This window comes from Aedes albopictus, chromosome 3 (assembly GCF_035046485.1).
Source record: "Aedes albopictus strain Foshan chromosome 3, AalbF5, whole genome shotgun sequence".
NCBI classification, from domain to species: Eukaryota; Metazoa; Arthropoda; class Insecta; order Diptera; family Culicidae; genus Aedes; species Aedes albopictus.
The window spans coordinates 251241318-251259085 of NC_085138.1; the positions used below are offsets into that span (position 1 = coordinate 251241318).

The 17768-nt window shown below is 46.5% G+C and overlaps 1 protein-coding gene across 49 annotated transcripts in view; it reads right to left on the minus strand.

Annotated features, from left to right (window-relative positions):
• LOC109422269 (dystonin) overlaps positions 1-17768 on the minus strand; it is a 707557-nt gene that overhangs the window by 143939 nt on the left and 545850 nt on the right. For 31 of the 49 annotated variants that reach the window (XM_062860152.1, XM_062860156.1, XM_062860154.1 and 28 more), the window contains 7 exons: positions 17430-17634; positions 16998-17366; positions 16817-16852; positions 7216-8131; positions 4754-5384; positions 4553-4688; positions 338-421 (listed from right to left, as the gene is read on the minus strand). In XM_062860152.1, coding sequence (XP_062716136.1) covers positions 338-421; positions 4553-4688; positions 4754-5384; positions 7216-8131; positions 16817-16852; positions 16998-17366; positions 17430-17634 — 2377 coding nt within the window. The remainder of the gene's footprint in view (positions 1-337; positions 422-4552; positions 4689-4753; positions 5385-7215; positions 8132-16816; positions 16853-16997; positions 17367-17429; positions 17635-17768) is intronic. The other 18 variants (XM_062860149.1, XM_062860139.1, XM_062860130.1 and 15 more) reach the window with 3 other exon arrangements.

The following is a 17768-nucleotide window of genomic DNA, read 5'->3' on the forward strand; positions in this document are numbered from 1 at the left end:
AGCCGACGACGATGTCAAACGCTCTCACTTCGGGCAAAGAGAATCGCACGCACTCCGCTCATTCTCTCACACAAACACGCTCACCAGAATCGAGCACGTGTAGACGACGGACGGACACACAAACACTAGCGAATCCGAAATTCATTTTTTTAACCAATAGCGACGGTGTTGCTTACAGTTCTTTTTTTACCCTCGGGCAGCAAAAATGGCAACACTGTGCGCTACATCGGATCGCGAATGATCCCAGCAACCAGAGTTGGCCATTTTTCGTTTTCCCTCTCTCTCTCTTCTCAAGTTGCTGCCCCTATGCCGCCACTGCGCGACACACGATACGTACCTTAGCTTCACGGATCAAGCGGCCACCGGTGAGATTGACCTGTTCGATCCTCGGCGCTCGCTCCATGGCCTCTCCCAGCATGGTCTGCGTTCGTGTAGGTATTGGTGAGAGACACGGAGAAGTGGTGAAGTGTTGCGCGATCGAGCACGCGCACGAAAGAACAATAGCGGACAAAACCGAATCGTGTTCGGCGAAGTTCGGGAAGAAGAAGATCGCAAGAGGTTCGGGCGAGGCGACGAAGAACCACGGGGTGTGGTGAGGTGTTGGTGGTGGTTGTGGTGGATCATGGTGTTTCGTGTGTTTGTGTGTTTTTGTATCGGTTGAAGATTGGTGGGATTTTTAGAAGGTAAAATGCATAAGGGGAAGGAAGAAAATAAATTAAATTGATTAGTACGATTCGATGGCTAAATGGAGGACTAGCGATTCTCTGGTAGAGCCATTCTAAACTGTTAAGCTGTTTTTCTACTGACTAGACTAAACTATAACTAATATGGCGGATCCTGAACCAAGTTACTGGATTGGTGTGGTTGGTGTCTACGCTACTCTCATGGTAGAGAAGGGTTCATGCGAGGTCAATATCTAAGTGTGGGTAGGTCAGGACTTTTCCACTGAACCGTGTTCATGGGGTAAGTTTAGATCGAGGTCTACTATTATTTGGGAAGTGTCGTGTTTTCGTTATATGTCGGTTAAACAATGGGAATGGCATTGTGGTAATCTTCTATGAAATACCTGGCGGAATTTCGAGGGGAAATTCTAAAGGAATTTCCAAGGAAGTTCGTGGTGGAATTCCCAGGTAGATTACTGGTGGAATTCCCAGGGAAATTCGTGGTGGAATTCCCAGGGAAATTTCTGGTGGAATTCCCAGGGAAATTCCTGGTGGAATTCCCAGGGAAATCCCTGGTGGAATTCCCAGGGAAATTCCTGGTGGAATTCCCAGGGAAATTCCTGGTGGAATTCCCAGGGAAATTCCTGGTGGAATTCCCAGGGAAATTCCTGGTGAAATTGTCAAGCAAGTTCCTGGTGGATATCCCAGGATAATTCCTGGTGAAGTTCCCAGGAAAATTCGTGGTGGAATTCCCAGGGAGATTCCTGGTGTAATTCCCAGGGAGATTCTTGGTGGATTTCCCAGGGAAATTCGTATTAGAATTCCCAGGGAAATTCCTGGGGGAATTCCCAGGAAAATTCCTGGTGGAATTCCCATGGAAATTCCTGGTGGAATTCCCAGGGAAATTCCTGGTGGAATTCCTGGTGGAATTCTCAGGGAAATTCCTGGTGGAATTCCCAGGAAAATTCCTGGTAGAATTCCCAGGAAAATTCCTAGTGGAATTCCCAGGGAAATTCTTGGTGGGATTCACAGGGAAATTCCTGGTGGAATTCCCAGGGAAATTCCTGGTGGAGTTCCCAGGGAATTTCCTGGTGGGATTCCCAGAGAGATTCCTGGTGGAATTCCCAGGGCGATTCCTGGTGGAATTCCAAAGGAAATTCCTGGTGGAATTCATTGGGAAATTGTTTGTGGGATTCCAAGGGAAATTCCTGGCGGAATTCCTAGGGTGCATTTTGGTGGAATTCCCTTGGAGATTCCTGGTGGCATTCCCAGGGAGATTCTTCGAAGAATTCCCAGGAAGAATCTTGGTGGGATCCCCAGGGAAATTTCTGGTGAAATTCCCAGGGAAATTTCTGGTGGAATTCCCAGGCAAATTCTTGGTGTGATTCCCTGGGAAAATGTTGGTGGGATTCTCAGGGGAATTCCTGGTAAAATTCACAGTGAGCTTCCTGGTGGAATTCTCAGGGAGATTTCTAGTGGAATTCTCAGAGAGATTCCTAGAGAGATTCCTGGTGGAATTCCCGGGGATATTCCTGGTGGAATTCCCGGGGATATTCCTGGTGGAACTCCCAGGGAGATTCCTAGTGGAATTTCCAGGAAAATTCCTGGTGAAATTCCTAGATAGATTCCTGGTGGAATTCTCTGGGAGATTCCTGGTGGAGCTCCCAGGGAGATTCCTGATGGAGCTCCCAGGGAGATTCCTAGTGGAATTCCCAGGGAGATTCCTGGTGGAATTTTCAGGCAGATTCCTGGTGGAATTCCTGGTAGAATTCCCAGGAAAATTCCTGGTGGAATTCCCAGGGAAATTCCTAGTGGGATTCCCAGGGAAATTCCTGGGGGAATTCCCAGGGAAATTCCTGGTGGAATGCCCAGGGAATTTCCTGGTGGGATTCCCAGGGAGATTCCTGGTGGAATTCCCAAGGCGATTCCTGGTGGAATTCCAAACGAAATTCCTGGTGGAATTCATTGGGAAATTGTTTGTGGGATACCAAGGGAAATTCCTCGCGGAATTCCTAGGTTCCTGGTGGAATTCCCAGGGAGATTCTTAGAAGAATTCCCAGGAAGAATGTTGGTGGGATCCCCAGGGAAATTTCTGGTGAAATTCCCAGGGAAATTTCTGGTGGAATTCCCAGAGGAATTCCTGGTAAAATTCCCAGGGAGATTCCTAGTGGAATTCCCAGGGAGATTCCTGGTGGAATTCCCAGGGAGATTCGTGGTGAAATACCCAGGGAGATTCCTGGTGGAAATCTCAGACAGATTACTGGTAGAATTTCCAGGGAAATTCCTGGTGGAATTCCCAGGTAGATTAGGAATTCCCAGGAAGACTCCAGATTGAATTCCCAAGGAGATTCCTGGTGCAATTCACAGGGAGATTACTGGTGGAATTAACAGGGAGATCCCTGGTGGAATTCACATGGAGATTCCTGGTGGAATTTCCAGGGGTATTCCTGGCGAAATTCCCAGGGGGATTCCTGAAGGAATTCTCAGGTTGATCCCAAGGTGAATGCCCTGGGAGACTCCTGATGGAATTCCCAGGAAGACTCCAGATTGAATTCCCAAGGAGATTCTTGGTGCAATTCACAGGGAGATTACTGGTGGAATTAACAGGGAGATCCCTGGTGGAATTCACATGGAGATTCCTGGTGGAATTTCCAGGGGTATTCCTGGCGGAATTCCCAGGGGGATTCCTGGTGGAATTCCCAGGGAGATTCCTGGTGGAATTCCCAGGGAGATTCCTGGTGGAATTCCCAGGGAGATTCCTGGTGGAATTCCCAGGGAGATTCCTGGTGGAATTCCCAGGGAGATTCCTGGTGGAATTCCCAGGGAGATTCCTGGTGGAATTCCCAGGGAGATTCCTGGTGGAATTCCCAGGGAGATTCCTGGTGGAATTCCCAGGGAGATTCCTGGTGGAATTCCCAGGGAGATTCCTGGTGGAATTCCCAGGGAGATTCCTGATGGAATTCCCAGGGAGATTCCTGGTGGAATTCCTAGGGAGATTCCTGGTGGAATTCCCAGGGAGATTCCTGGTGGAATTCCCAGGGAGATTCCTGGTGGAATTCCCAGGGAGATTCCTGGTGGAATTCCCAGGGAGATTCCTGGTGGAATCCCCAGGGGAATTCCTGGTGGAATCCCCAGGGAAATTCCTGGTGGAATCCCCTGGGGAATTCCTGGTTGAATCCCCAGGGGAATTCCTGGTGGAATCCCCAGGGGAATTCCTGGTGGAATCCTCAGTAAAATTCCCAGAGAATTTTTTTCTTTTCTGAGTAGAACTCCTGAAAAAAAAGTCCCAGGAAAATTTCCGGAGAGTTTGTTCTAGAAGTCTCAGAGACGTTACTCGTCGAATTTTACTGGTGGAATTCAGAAAGAAATGAGACACCCTTAGATGCCGCTCCCATCTTTTCAAATGTTACGCTTTTAGTCCACTGTTGTTAATGTTGTCCCCTATCCCGGTTCATAAGATTAGCGTTTGAACTGTGTATAGAATGCAGTTAGTCAATTCTTGTTCCGAACTACTACGACGTTGTTTGGTTAGTCAATCTACTTCGGTCACTACTGTTGCTGCAGCAGCAGCTGCTGTTATACTCTAAAGATTTGAGTGTTTTGGGAATCTGTGTACGTGGGTACGTGTATGGACTGAGTCTTGATTGCTAGACAAAGGGGGCGAAGGGCGAAACCTAAATCAACACACGCGAATAGGGCAATCCTCCTAGAATGTCATTTCCTTCTTCGTCATCACGATCATCATCATCATCAATAGCAATAAACTTAAATGTTCTGAGCGGGACCTACTAAACTTCCTGTAGAAAACAACATAGCTAACTGGGGCTGTTTCTAAGTTGATGGAAACCTGAAAGCATGGGGGGAAACAACCGGGTGATTAGGGTACTTACGTCCAGCTCTCTTGCGGAGGTGGCCGTTGGCAATGCTTGCAGCTTTTCGGTTTGCTTCTCGACCCACGTCTCCTCGACAACGATGCTCGTCTGTAGGTTCTTCATCAGCCCGATGGCGGTTTCGACACTACGTAGCCTGTTTGCAGGAGAAAAAAAATGAACATTAGAACTGGACACAATTGAGTAGCACAATTCCATTACCGTTCGGCCAACTGTCCGCAGATGTTGTTCCAGCGGGAGTTCAGCCGTTCAACGTTGGCGTGCAGCCGCTTCAGATCGCCCAGCACCTTGGTAGGAACGCCCATGCGACCGAGCTGATCAGCGGAGTCGTTCATCTTGTCCATTTCCGGCTGTTGGGCGGAAATCGTTTCCTGGATGGAGCTCAATCGCTTGAACACCTCGTACAGGCCCTCCTGCGACGATGGCAACTCCAGCTGGCGGGATAGTTTGCCCTCCAGATCGGAGATCACCTGCTCGTTGTCCTCCAGGCCAGCTAGGGCACCTTCGAGCAGTTTCAGCCGATCGCCGTGTAGGCTCGCCTGCGTGTTGAGCTCCTTCCACAGTTCCAGCAGATTGTCCAGACTCTTCTTGAGAGCGGGCGTTTTCAGCGTGATGGTACGGAATGTTTCCTGCAGGTGTTTGAGGTCCGGTTCCAGCAGACCCAGCCGGCGTTTGTAGTCCTCCAGGATCTGGACGGCGTGTTCCAGCGAGTCCAGATCGCGCGGCATCGGCGAGAGGATTATGTGGTCCAGCTCGCGTGCCATCTCCTCCAAGCGGGTCTTGAGGGAGATGCATTGTTCGGTGAAGATTCGGCTAGCTTGTTTGCTTTCCTCTGGAATTTGGAGAAAAAATGACTTATTAGCACTGACATTCCCACGCTTGCAGCACGATAAATTGGTATAGTTGGAGTAAACGAATTTGGCCCTTGAAATTCCTAGAAAAAATATCGCAATCAGTTCAAACTGCCCTGATATATGCCGCCTTTTACTGGCATTTGCCAGGTTTGCTAGTATGTCTGAAAAATACTGAAAGACTTGTAATTAAAAGGCACAGAATGTTGTTAATTGACAAATTCAGAGAAAGATTTGTTAAAAAAAATATTCGCGTTCTGGTGGTATTCGAACTTACGACTCCATATCGCTATATCAGCGCTTTAACCAACTAAGCCACATAACAGGTAATGATTTTGCTTACAAAACGAAATACAGATGGATTTGTGAAAACGGGAGTGTTCATAGTGTGGTCTGGGAATCAGATTTGCTTTCTTTTCCGCAGAATCATTACCCTTTATGTGGCATAGTTGGTTAAAGCGCCGGTATAGCGAATACGGAGTCGTGGGTTCAAATTCCACTAAATATTGATCAATCAATCCACTAAATATTGATTCTAACTACCGTGAGGTCGCCATTCACCGCTCATGCCCCATTCACCGCTCATTTTGGGTCAATCATACAAAAATGATCAAATGTTAGTGAAGTATCGTAACAAAAGTGAATGTAACATGCTGCCATATTAAAACACTTTCATTTCATCAAGTTTTTATATGGGTGTACCTGAAATCACGTTCTCAAAAAATATTTCTCACACTGCGCTGCAGGACAACATGGGAACTGTTCAGGGCAAACAGCGGAAGAAATATCCAACAGGTAAAACCCGTTAAAGATTCCATTTTGACAAAACAGGATGAACTGAACGTCATGAATCGTCAATACTTTGAAAAATAAAAGCTATTTTGTTTTTATAAATGAATAGTTTCTACGAATCCATGAAAAAATAATCCATTATGAGCGGTGAATGGGTGCATGAGCGGTAATAGGAGCCAAGAGATAACACATTTGAATTTTTATTTTTTCGATTGTAAACATATTTTACAATCGTTTTATATTTTTTCTATAATAACAACATGATTGTTGAGTTGATAACGTAAATTAAAGTGCAATATTCGCAAACGTCATTTTTTAATGTCATATACTTTACGAAAATGCTGTTAAATGAGCGGTGAATGGCGACCTCACGGTATTTACTTTAACACGTTATGCTAACCTAAGAACTCCTGCAATTACCTCGAAAAGACCGGAATCGAAAAACGCCCTTCATGTCTTCTCTTATCTCAAATAAATTCACTTTTAACACTGAAATGATCCACTAAAAGAGAACTATTTGTTTTCACCACGATCCGTGTGATCCGTTGCGTTCAACGATGCGATTCTGACTGATCTGGCGATTCGAGAAATGAAGAACTACGCTTCCAAAAACACCCACCTCATTTATCGAGCAGGGAGAAAATCGTTAAAAAATTAGCCTTTTTCGGATGCATGAAAAATTGTCACCCGATCATATAATACATAGGTGGTCCCATTTCCCACAGAGACCTATTATTCTTGACCTTCTCGCTGATCGTTGACACTCATAATACGGAACAGAGTCGCAACTTGAAACGGAGATGTGACCATAAATCCCCGATATGGCCATACAGCTCAATTGACCAATTAAACTCTAACTATTGTCTCGCAGCGCAGCTCGGGAGCGAGATCATTTCTAACAGTGAGATGCGGACTCTATTGCCGTTTCGACTTTTCAGATTTGGCCAAAACCCATTCCACTCAATCAAGCCCCCGAACTCCGAACGGTCGTAAATCTAGGTACGTTTCGAAAGCACTCACCTTCAGCTCTGGCACGTTTCTCGAATTCGTCAAACAGTCGGTTGACCTCGTCCATCTCGCGCCTCAGCCGCCTTAGTTGCGGATCGGCCGGATCGCCCTCGGCCAGCAGCTTGTCGGCGTCGTCGTTCAACGCCCGCCGGATGGCCGTCCGCTGCTCGGCACCCATGGCCAAAAATTGCTCAAAGTCCCAGCCCTTGACCACCTTGATGGTGGCGAAGATCATGTTCTGGCGCAGCCGCAGTTGCTTCTTCTGCCAGAGGGCGATCGATCGGTCAAACAGACGCTTCAACCGATCGGCCGCCTCGATCGCTTCCTGATCGGGTGGAGGCAGCAGCAGGCACACCCCATGGACGGAACCTTCCGCGCCCTTGTTCGTTTTCACGCGCCATTTGACCCGGCCGGATGTGTCCAGCAGGGTGCAGGATTCGTTCTTTTCCAGCGAGATGTTACCCTGCTTGTAGGAGCAAATGGTTTGGACGGTGCACTGCCGATTGACGGGCTGCTTGCGCTGCTTCAAAGGCACTATCGTTGTGGCTTGGTCCTGCATACGGGCCACCCTGCCGCCGAAGGCATTCAACTCCTCGCGGATGTCCTGCATGCCGCGCAGCAGTCCCTCGCCCTGATCGAGCGAAAACTCCGACTGGGAGTACTTGGTGTTCAGGATGTCGTCCCGCTTGGCCAGCCAGGTTTCCGCCTCGTGGATCTCGTCGAAGAACAGATGGTAATCGGTGGCGTGCTTCAGGTGCACCTCCAGACAGAGGGTTAGCTGCAGCAGCCAGGACCACTGCGACTGGAGGGCCTGCAGGTGACCCTCGACACACTTGGAGGCGGGGTGTTGTTGGACTAGAAGTGCCTCTCCGCGGTCGAGGATGGTGGCAAAGTGCTTCTCGCGGTCCTCCAGCTCGGACATCAGGTTCTGGGGGAAGAAGAGATAAATGATTAATTACATGCTATATAATAGAATCGATTGACAAAAAAGATAAAAGCCTGACAGTCAATAAGCACGAAACAGAACTTAAGCATACCACAAGAAAAGCGTTATACGATGGAATCCTCAATATGTGAAATCTATGTTTCGGAAACGAATGGAATAAGGTAACATGAGAGTCGTTTAAAGCCAATAATGTAGGTACATGATAAGAATGTTAAAGGTCAATTTCTTCATCTCTACTTATTCGTAAACCTGGTTTACCCACATAGTTAAACCTGGCCTAGCGAGAGTTTAACGCTCTATTTCCCATGAAAATGGATGCTTTTAGCAAATTTTACGCATCTGAATTATAGAACACAGCAGACGGGCTTGGTGGTCTAGTGGCTATTGCTTCTGATTCATATGCAGAAGGTCCTGGGTTCAATCCCAGGCTCGTCCCTCTCCTGCTACTTTGTATCCTTTTATCTACTTTTCTCTCTCTTTTACATTTACATCTCATGTAGATTCGTATGTACGTGGCCATCACTAAAACCAGAAACAGATTTTAAAAAACATTTCCGTTCCTTCTAATTTTCATCACAGCACAGTGTCAATATAACGCCTACAAGTTATGCAACCAAGACAACTGTACCGCTTCACTGTAATCTTCACCTTACGACGGGCATTCATCATGCACCAATGGGCAAACCCTGTGCCAAAAATAAAAATTCCTTGTGCAGGCGCAGAGAACTGAGCGGCCTGTTGGCAATGAGCGATGGTAGTCATCATTTCCCACACACACTGAAGATGCTTTGTTAGTCTCGAGCAGCTATCACATTGGTCCCTTGTGTGAGTGTAGCTGGTCTGGCGATACTGGAGTTGCAACTGCTCTGAATTATGCAGCACCGCAGTTCTTAAGGGACCGTTCACAAACCACAAATCCTCCCAGGATTTTAAAGAGAATCCTCTCCGGATTCTGGAGAGAATCTTCTCAGGATTCAGAAGAGAATTCTCTCAGCATTCTGGAGAGAATTCTCTCAGGATTCTGGAGATAATCCTCTCAGGATTCTGGAGATAATCCTCTCAGGATTCTGGAGATAATCCTCTCGGGATTCTGGAGAGAATCCTCTCAGAATTCTGGAGAGAATCCTCTCAGGATTCTGGAGAGAATCCTCTCAGGATTCTAGAGAGAATCCTCTCAGGATTCTGGAGAGAATCCTCTCAGGATTCTGGAGAGAATCCTCTCAGGATTCTGGAGAGAATCCTCTCAGGATTCTGGAGAGAATCCTCTCAGGATTCTGGAGAGAATCCTCTCAGGATTCTGGAGAGAATACTCTCAGGATTCTGGAGAGAATCCTCTCAGGATTCTGGAGAGAATCCTCTCAGGATTCTGGAGAGAATCTTCTCAGGATTCTGGAGAGAATCCTCTCAGGATTCTGGAGAGAATCCTCCCAGGATTCTGAAGAGAATCCTCTCAGGATTCTGAAGAGAATCCTCTCAGGATTCTGAAGAGAATCCTCTCAGGATTCTGAAGAGAATCCTCTCAGGATTCTGAAGAGAATCCTCTCAGGATTCTGAAGAGAATCCTCTCAGGATTCTGAAGAGAATCCTCTCAGGATTCTGAAGAGAATCCTCTCAGGATTCTGAAGAGAATCCTCTCAGGATTCTGAAGAGAATCCTCTCAGGATTCTGAAGAGAATCCTCTCAGGATTCTGAAGAGAATCCTCTCAGGATTCTGAAGAGAATCCTCTCAGGATTCTGAAGAGAATCCTCTCAGGATTCTGAAGAGAATCCTCTCAGGATTCTGAAGAGAATCCTCTCAGGATTCTGAAGAGAATCCTCTCAGGATTCTGAAGAGAATCCTCTCAGGATTCTGAAGAGAATCCTCTCAGGATTCTGAAGAGAATCCTCTCAGGATTCTGCAGAGAATCCTCTCGGGATTCTGAAGAGAATCCTCTCAGAATTCTAAAGTAAATCCTCTCAGAATTCTCAAGAGAATCCTCTCAGGATTCTGAGGAGAATCCTCTCAGGATTCTGAAAAGAATCCTCTCAGGATTCTGAAGAGAATCCTCTCAGGATGCTGAAGAGAATCCTCTCAGGATTCTGAAGAGAATCCTCTCAGGATTCTGAAGAGAATCCTCTCTGGATTCTGAAGAGAATCCTCTCAGGATTCTGAAGAGAATCCTCTCAGGATTCTGAAGAGAATCCTCTCAGGATTCTGAAGAGAATCCTCTCAGGATTCTGAAGAGAATCCTCTCAGGATTCTGAAGAGAATCCTCTCAGGATTCTGAAGAGAATCCTCTCAGGATTCTTAAGAGAATCCTCTCAGGATTCTGAAGAGAATCCTCTCAGGATTCTGAAGAGAATCCTCTCAGGATTCTGAAGAGAATCCTCTCAGGATTCTGAAGAGAATCCTCTCAGGATTCTGAAGAGAATCCTCTCAGGATTCTGAAGAGAATCCTCTCAGGATTCTGAAGAGAATCCTCTCAGGATTCTGAAGAGAATCCTCTCAGGATTCTGAAGAGAATCCTCTTAGGATTCTGAAGAGAATCCTCTCAGGATTCTGAAGAGAATCCTCTCAGAATTCTGAAGAGAATCCTCTCAGGATTCTGAAGAGAATCCTCTCAGGATTCTGAAGAGAATCCTCTCAGGATTCTGGAGAGAATCTCCTCAGGATTCTGAAGAGAATCCTCTCAGGATTCTGAAGAGAATCCTCTCAGGATTCTGAAGAGAATCCTCTCAGGATTCTGAAGAGAATCCTCTCAGGATTCTGAAGAGAATCCTCTCAGGATTCTGAAGAGAATCCTCTCAGGATTCTGAAGAGAATCCTCTCAGGATTCTGAAGAGAATCCTCTCAGAATTCTGAAGAGAATCCTCTCAGGATTCTGAAGAGAATCCTCTCAGGATTCTGAAGAGAATCCTCTCAGGATTCTGAAGAGAATCCTCTCAGGATTCTGAAGAGAATCCTCTCAGGATTCTGAAGAGAATCCTCTCAGGATTCTGAAGAGAATCCTCTCAGGATTCTGAAGAGAATCCTCTCAGGATTCTGAAGAGAATCCTCTCAGGATTCTGAAGAGAATCCTCTCAGGATTCTGAAGAGAATCCTCTCAGGATTCTGAAGAGAATCCTCTCAGGATTCTGAAGAGAATCCTCTCAGGATTCTGAAGAGAATCCTCTCAGGATTCTGAAGAGAATCCTCTCAGGATTCTGAAGAGAATCCTCTCAGGATTCTGAAGAGAATCCTCTCAGGATTCTGAAGTAAATCCTCTCAGAATTCTAAAGTAAATCCTCTCAGAATTCTCAAGAGAATCCTCTCAGGATTCTGAAGAGAATCCTCTCAGGATTCTGAAGAGAATCCTCTCAGGATTCTGCAGAGAATCCTCTCAGGATTCTGAAGAGAATCCTCTCAGGATTCTGAAGAGAATCCTCTCAGGATTCTGAAGAGAATCCTCTCAGGATTCTGAAGAGAATCCTCTCAGGATTCTGAAGAGAATCCTCTCAGGATTCTGAAGAGAATGTTCTCAGAATTCTCAAGAGAATCCTCTCAGGATTCTGAAGAGAATCCTTTCAGGATTCTGAAGAGAATCCTCTCAGGATTCTGGATTGAATCCTCTCAGGATTCTGAAGAGAATCCTCTCAGGATTCTGAAGAGAATCTTCTCAGGATTCTGAAGAGAATCCTCTCAGGATTCTGGAGAGAATCCTCTCAGGATTCTGGAGAGAATCCTCTCAGGATTCTGGAGAGAATCCTCTTAGAATTCTGGAGAGAATCTTCACTAGATTCTGGAGAGAATCTTCACTAGATTCTGGAGAGAATCCTCTCAGGATTCTGGAAAGAATCCTCCAGAATCCTGATAGGATTCTCTCCAGAATCCTGATAGGATTCTCTCCAGAGAGAATTCCAGGAGAGAATCTTCACTAGATTCTGGAGAGAATCTTCACTAGATTCTGGAGAGAATCTTCACTAGATTCTGGAGAGAATCTTCACTAGATTCTGGAGAGAATCCTCTCAGGATTCTGGAAAGAATCCTCCAGAATCCTGATAGGATTCTCTCCAGAATCCTGAGAGGATTCTCTCCAGAATCCTGAGAGGATTCTCTCCAGAATCCTGAGAGGATTCTCTCCAGAATCCTGAGAGGATTCTCTCCAGAATCCTGAGAGGATTCTCTCCAGAATTCTGAGAGGATTCTCTCCAGAATTCTGAGAGGATTCTCTCCAGAATCCTGAGAGGATTCTCTCCAGAATCCTGAGAGGATTCTCTCCAGAATCCTGAGAGGATTCTCTTCAGAATCCTGAGAGGATTCTCTCCAGAATCCTGAGAGGATTCTCTCAAGAATCCTGAGAGGATTCTCTCCAGAATCCTGAGAGGATTCTCTCCAGAATCCTGAGAGGATTCTCTCCAGAATCCTGAGAGGATTCTCTCCAGAATCCTGAGAGGATTCTCTCCAGAATCCTGAGAGGATTCTCTCCAGAATCCTGAGAGGATTCTCTCCAGAATCCTGAGAGGATTCTCTCCAGAATCCTGAGAGGGTTCTCTCCAGAATCCTGAGAGGATTCTCTCCAGAATCCTGAGAGGATTCTCTCCAGAATCCTGAGAGGATTCTATCCAGAATCCTGAGAGGATTCTCTCCAGAATCCTGAGAGGATTCTCTCCAGAATCCTGAGAGGATTCTCTCCAGAATCCTGAGAGGATTCTCTCCAGAATCCTGAGAGGATTCTCTCCAGAATCCTGAGAGAATTCTCTCCAGAATCCTGAGTGGATTCTCTCCAGAATCCTGAGAGGATTCTCTCCAGAATCCTGAGAGGATTCTCTCCAGAATCCTGAGGGATTCTCTCCAGAATCCTGAGAGGATTCTCTCCAGAATCCTGAGAGGATTCTCTCCAGAATCCTGAGAGGATTCTCTCCAGAATCCTGAGAGGATTCTCTCCAGAATCCTGAGAGGATTCTCTCCAGAATCCTGAGAGGATTCTCTCCAGAATCCTGAGAGGATTCTCTCCAGAATCCTGAGAGGATTCTCTCCAGAATCCTGAGAGGATTCTCTCCAGAATCCTGAGAGGATTCTCTCCAGAATCCTGAGAGGATTCTCTCCAGAATCCTGAGAGGATTCTCTCCAGAATCCTGAGAGGATTCTCTCCAGAATCCTGAGAGGATTCTCTGCAGAATCCTGAGAGGATTCTCTCCAGAATCCTGAGAGGATTCTCTCCAGAATCCTGAGAAGGATTCTCTCCAGAATCCTGAGAGGATTCTCTCCAGAATCCTGAGAGGATTCTCTCCAGAATCCTGAGAGGATTCTCTCCAGAATCCTGAGAGGATTCTCTCCAGAATCCTGAGAGGATTCTCTCCAGAATCCTGAGAGGATTCTCTCCAGAATCCTGAGAGGATTCTCTCCAGAATCCTGAGAGGATTCTCTCCAGAATCCTGAGAGGATTCTCTCCAGAATCCTGAGAGGATTCTCTCCAGAATCCTGAGAGGATTCTCTCCAGAATCCTGAGAGGATTCTCTCCAGAATCCTGAGAGGCTTCTCTTCAGAATCCTGAGAGGATTCTCTTCAGAATCCTGAGAGGATTCTCTCCAGAATCCTGAGAGGATTCTCTCCAGAATCCTGAGAGGATTCTCTCCAGAATCCTGAAGAGGATTCTCTCCAGAATCCTGAAAGGATTCTCTCCAGAATCCTGAAGGATTCTCTCCAGAATCCTGAGAGGATTCTCTCCAGAATCCTGAGAGGATTCTCTCCAGAATCCTGAGAGGATTCTCTCCAGAATCCTGAGAGGATTCTCTCCAGAATCCTGAGAGGATTCTCTCCAGAATCCTGAGAGGATTCTCTCCAGAATCCTGAGAGGATTCTCTCCAGAATCCTGAGAGGATTCTCTCCAGAATCCTGAGAGGATTCTCTCCAGAATCCTGAGAGGATTCTCTCCAGAATCCTGAGAGGATTCTCTCCAGAATCCTGAGAGGATTCTCTCCAGAATCCTGAGAGGATTCTCTCCAGAATCCTGAGAGGCTTCTCTTCAGAATCCTGAGAGGATTCTCTTCAGAATCCTGAGAGGATTCTCTCCAGAATCCTGAGAGGATTCTCTCCAGAATCCTGAGAGGATTCTCTCCAGAATCCTGAGAGGATTCTCTCCAGAATCCTGAGAGGATTCTCTCCAGAATCCTGAGAGGATTCTCTCCAGAATCCTGACAGGATTCTCTCCAGAATCCTGAGAGGATTCTCTCCAGAATCCTGAGAGGATTCTCTCCAGAATCCTGAGAGGATTCTCTCCAGAATCCTGAGAGGATTCTCTCCAGAATCCTGAGAGGATTCTCTCCAGAATCCTGAGAGGATTCTCTCCAGAATCCTGAGAGGATTCTCTCCAGAATCCTGAGAGGATTCTCTCCAGAATCCTGAGAGGATTCTCTCCAGAATCCTGAGAGGATTCTCTCCAGAATCCTGAGAGGATTCTCTCCAGAATCCTGAGAGGATTCTCTCCAGAATCCTGAGAGGATTCTCTCCAGAATCCTGAGAGGATTCTCTCCAGAATCCCGAGAGGATTCTCTCCAGAATCCTGAGATGATTCTCTGCAGAATTCTGAGATGGTTCTCTGCAGAATCCTGAGAGGATTCTCTGCAGAATCCTGAGAGGATTCTCTGCAGAATCTCCTGAGAGAATTCTCTGCAGAATCCTGAGAGGATTCTCTCCAGAATCCTGAGAGGATTCTCTGCAGAATCCTGAGAGGATTCTCTGCAGAATCCTGAGAGGATTCTCTGCAGAATCCTGAGAGGATTCTCTGCAGAATCCTGAGAGGATTCTCTGCAGAATCCTGAGAGGATTCTCTGCAGAATCCTGAGAGGATTCTCTGCAGAATCCTGAGGATTCTCTGCAGAATTCCTGAGGATTCTCTGCAGAATCCTGAGAGGATTCTCTTCAGATTCCTGAGAGGATTCTCTGCAGAATCCTGAGAGGATTCTCTGCAGAATCCTGAGAGGATTCTCTGCAGAATCCTGAGAGGATTCTCTGCAGAATCCTGAGAGGATTCTCTGCAGAATCCTGAGAGGATTCTCTGCAGAATCCTGAGAGGATTCTCTGCAGAATCCTGAGAGGATTCTCTGCAGAATCCTGAGAGGATTCTCTGCAGAATCCTGAGAGGATTCTCTGCAGAATCCTGAGAGGATTCTCTGCAGAATCCTGAGAGGATTCTCTGCAGAATCCTGAGAGGATTCTCTGCAGAATCCTGAGAGGATTCTCTGCAGAATCCTGAGAGGATTCTCTGCAGAATCCTGAGAGGATTCTCTGCAGAATCCTGAGAGGATTCTCTCCAGAATCCTGAGAGGATTCTCTCCAGAATCCTGAGAGGATTCTCTGCAGAATCCTGAGAGGATTCTCTGCAGAATCCTGAAAGGATTCTCTGCAGAATCCTGAGAGGATTCTCTGCAGTATCCTGAGAGGATTCTCTGCAGAATCCTGAGAGGATTCTCTCCAGAATCCTGAGAGGATTCTCTCCAGAATCCTGAGAGGATTCTCTCCAGAATCCTGAGAGGATTCTCTCCAGAATCCTGAGAGGATTCTCTGCAGAATCCTGAGAGGATTCTCTCCAGAATCCTGAGAGGATTCCCTCCAGAATCCTGAGAGGATTCTCTCCAGAATCCTGAGAGGATTCTCTCCAGAATCCTGAGAGGATTCTCTCCAGAATCCTGAGGGGATTCTCTCCAGAATCCTGAGAGGATTCTCTCCAGAATCCTGAGAGGATTCTCTCCAGAATCCTGAGAGGATTCTCTCCAGAATCCTGAGAGGATTCTCTCCAGAATCCTGAGAGGATTCTCTCCAGAATCCTGAGAGGATTCTCTCCAGAATCCTGAGAGGATTCTCTCCAGAATCCTGAGAGGATTCTCTCCAGAATCCTGAGAGGATTCTCTCCAGAATCCTGAGAGGATTCTCTCCAGAATCCTGAGAGGATTCTCTCCAGAATCCTGAGATGATTCTCTGCAGAATTCTGAGATGATTCTCTGCAGAATTCTGAGATGGTTCTCTGCAGAATCCTGAGAGGATTCTCTGCAGAATCCTGAGAGGATTCTCTGCAGAATCCTGAGAGGATTCTCTGCAGAATCCTGAGAGGATTCTCTGCAGAATCCTGAGAGGATTCTCTGCAGAATCCTGAGAGGATTCTCTTCAGAATTCCGAGAGGATTCTCTTCAGAATCCTGAGAGGATTCTCTTTAGAATCCTGAGAGGATTCTCTTAAGAATCCTGAGAGGATTCTCTTCCGAATCTTGAGAGGATTTTCTTGCAGAATCCGGAGAGGATTCTCTTGCAGAATCCGGAGAGGATTCTCTTCAGAATTCTGAGAGGATTGTCTTCAGAATAATGAGTGTGAAAACGAGATCTGTAAATAAGCGTTTGACTGGAGCCCAGCATGCCACCAGCAACTGGCAAGAGGTCAAGGTGTTAGCGGGAATCATCCAGGAAGCGGTCTTTCACGTCTGTGATGATAAGGAATTAAGGGGTAGTAATATCTTCATAATGGATTCAGGATTAAATGGTTCAATAAATCCCAGAACACATAGATACTGAAATCAAAATATTGATCTAACTCTAACGCACAAAACACCATTTGAAGAATACAACCGAGAATTTCCCAACAGAACAAAACTCAAACGAAAACATTCAAAAGCTCTAACTCGAATCCACCAATAGGCGGCGGCAGGCGGTACTTACTTCGTCACCGTTTCCGTACGTACGCTTGAAAGTAGACTAGTGGTTAGAGATTGCGCGCAATTTCACGGTTAGTTAAATGATGATCGAACGTGAACGAAAAAAGTAGTTTCCATAGGCGAAGAGAAGAAATTTGTAGTTTACAATAGTAGGTAGAAGTTAATCATCGAAATTCCAAACTTACCTCATAGTACCGATGCACGGCCGACAGGTCCAGGTTCTTGTCGGCCCAGTCCCGGCTGACCTCGATCTGTTCCCGATCGTTGAGCCAGCTCAACTCGGCCGTCGCAACCGCCAGGAAATCCGCCAGCGCGTCCAAGTCCGATTGCCGCTTCGTCGACGTGCTCAACAGTTCGGCGTAGATTTTCTGCAGCTGGCTGAGCTTCTGCTGGTACAGCTGCAGCTCGTCGCCGCTAAAATTGCTCTGGTGCCGTTCGGCCTGGATAATCTTCGAGTGGAACTGATCAATCACCTTGTGCTCGTGCTGGTGCCGTTCCCGTTCGACCTTGGCCGACGGCAGGTCCGATCCGTAATCGGAGGTGAGTAGTTGTTTCTGCGCGGGGGATTCGAATACGTTAGCGGACTACAAGAGACAATATTAATGTGTAAGACTTACCAGCTTAGATTGGCACCACTCGGTGTACTCCTGGACATCCCGGAAGTAGGGATTCGTTCCGATTTGGCGTGTTTCGGTCACTACACGTGTCTGTTTCGTGATCGTCGTCTCCTGAACTGGGTAGCTCAATCCGGACAATTTTTGTACTAAACTAGTGTGGAATGTTGTTCGCAGCTGGGACCACCGTTGGTGCAGTTTTGTGACTCTGTGGAAGAACAAATTTCGAAAATTTTAGTATCTATTTCAGTTTTGATAGTTTTTTCCAGAATCCAACAAGAATCATCGTCTGATTTCAATTCCCGTCTCGTTAATAAGATCAAATTAAAATCGCTATACTCA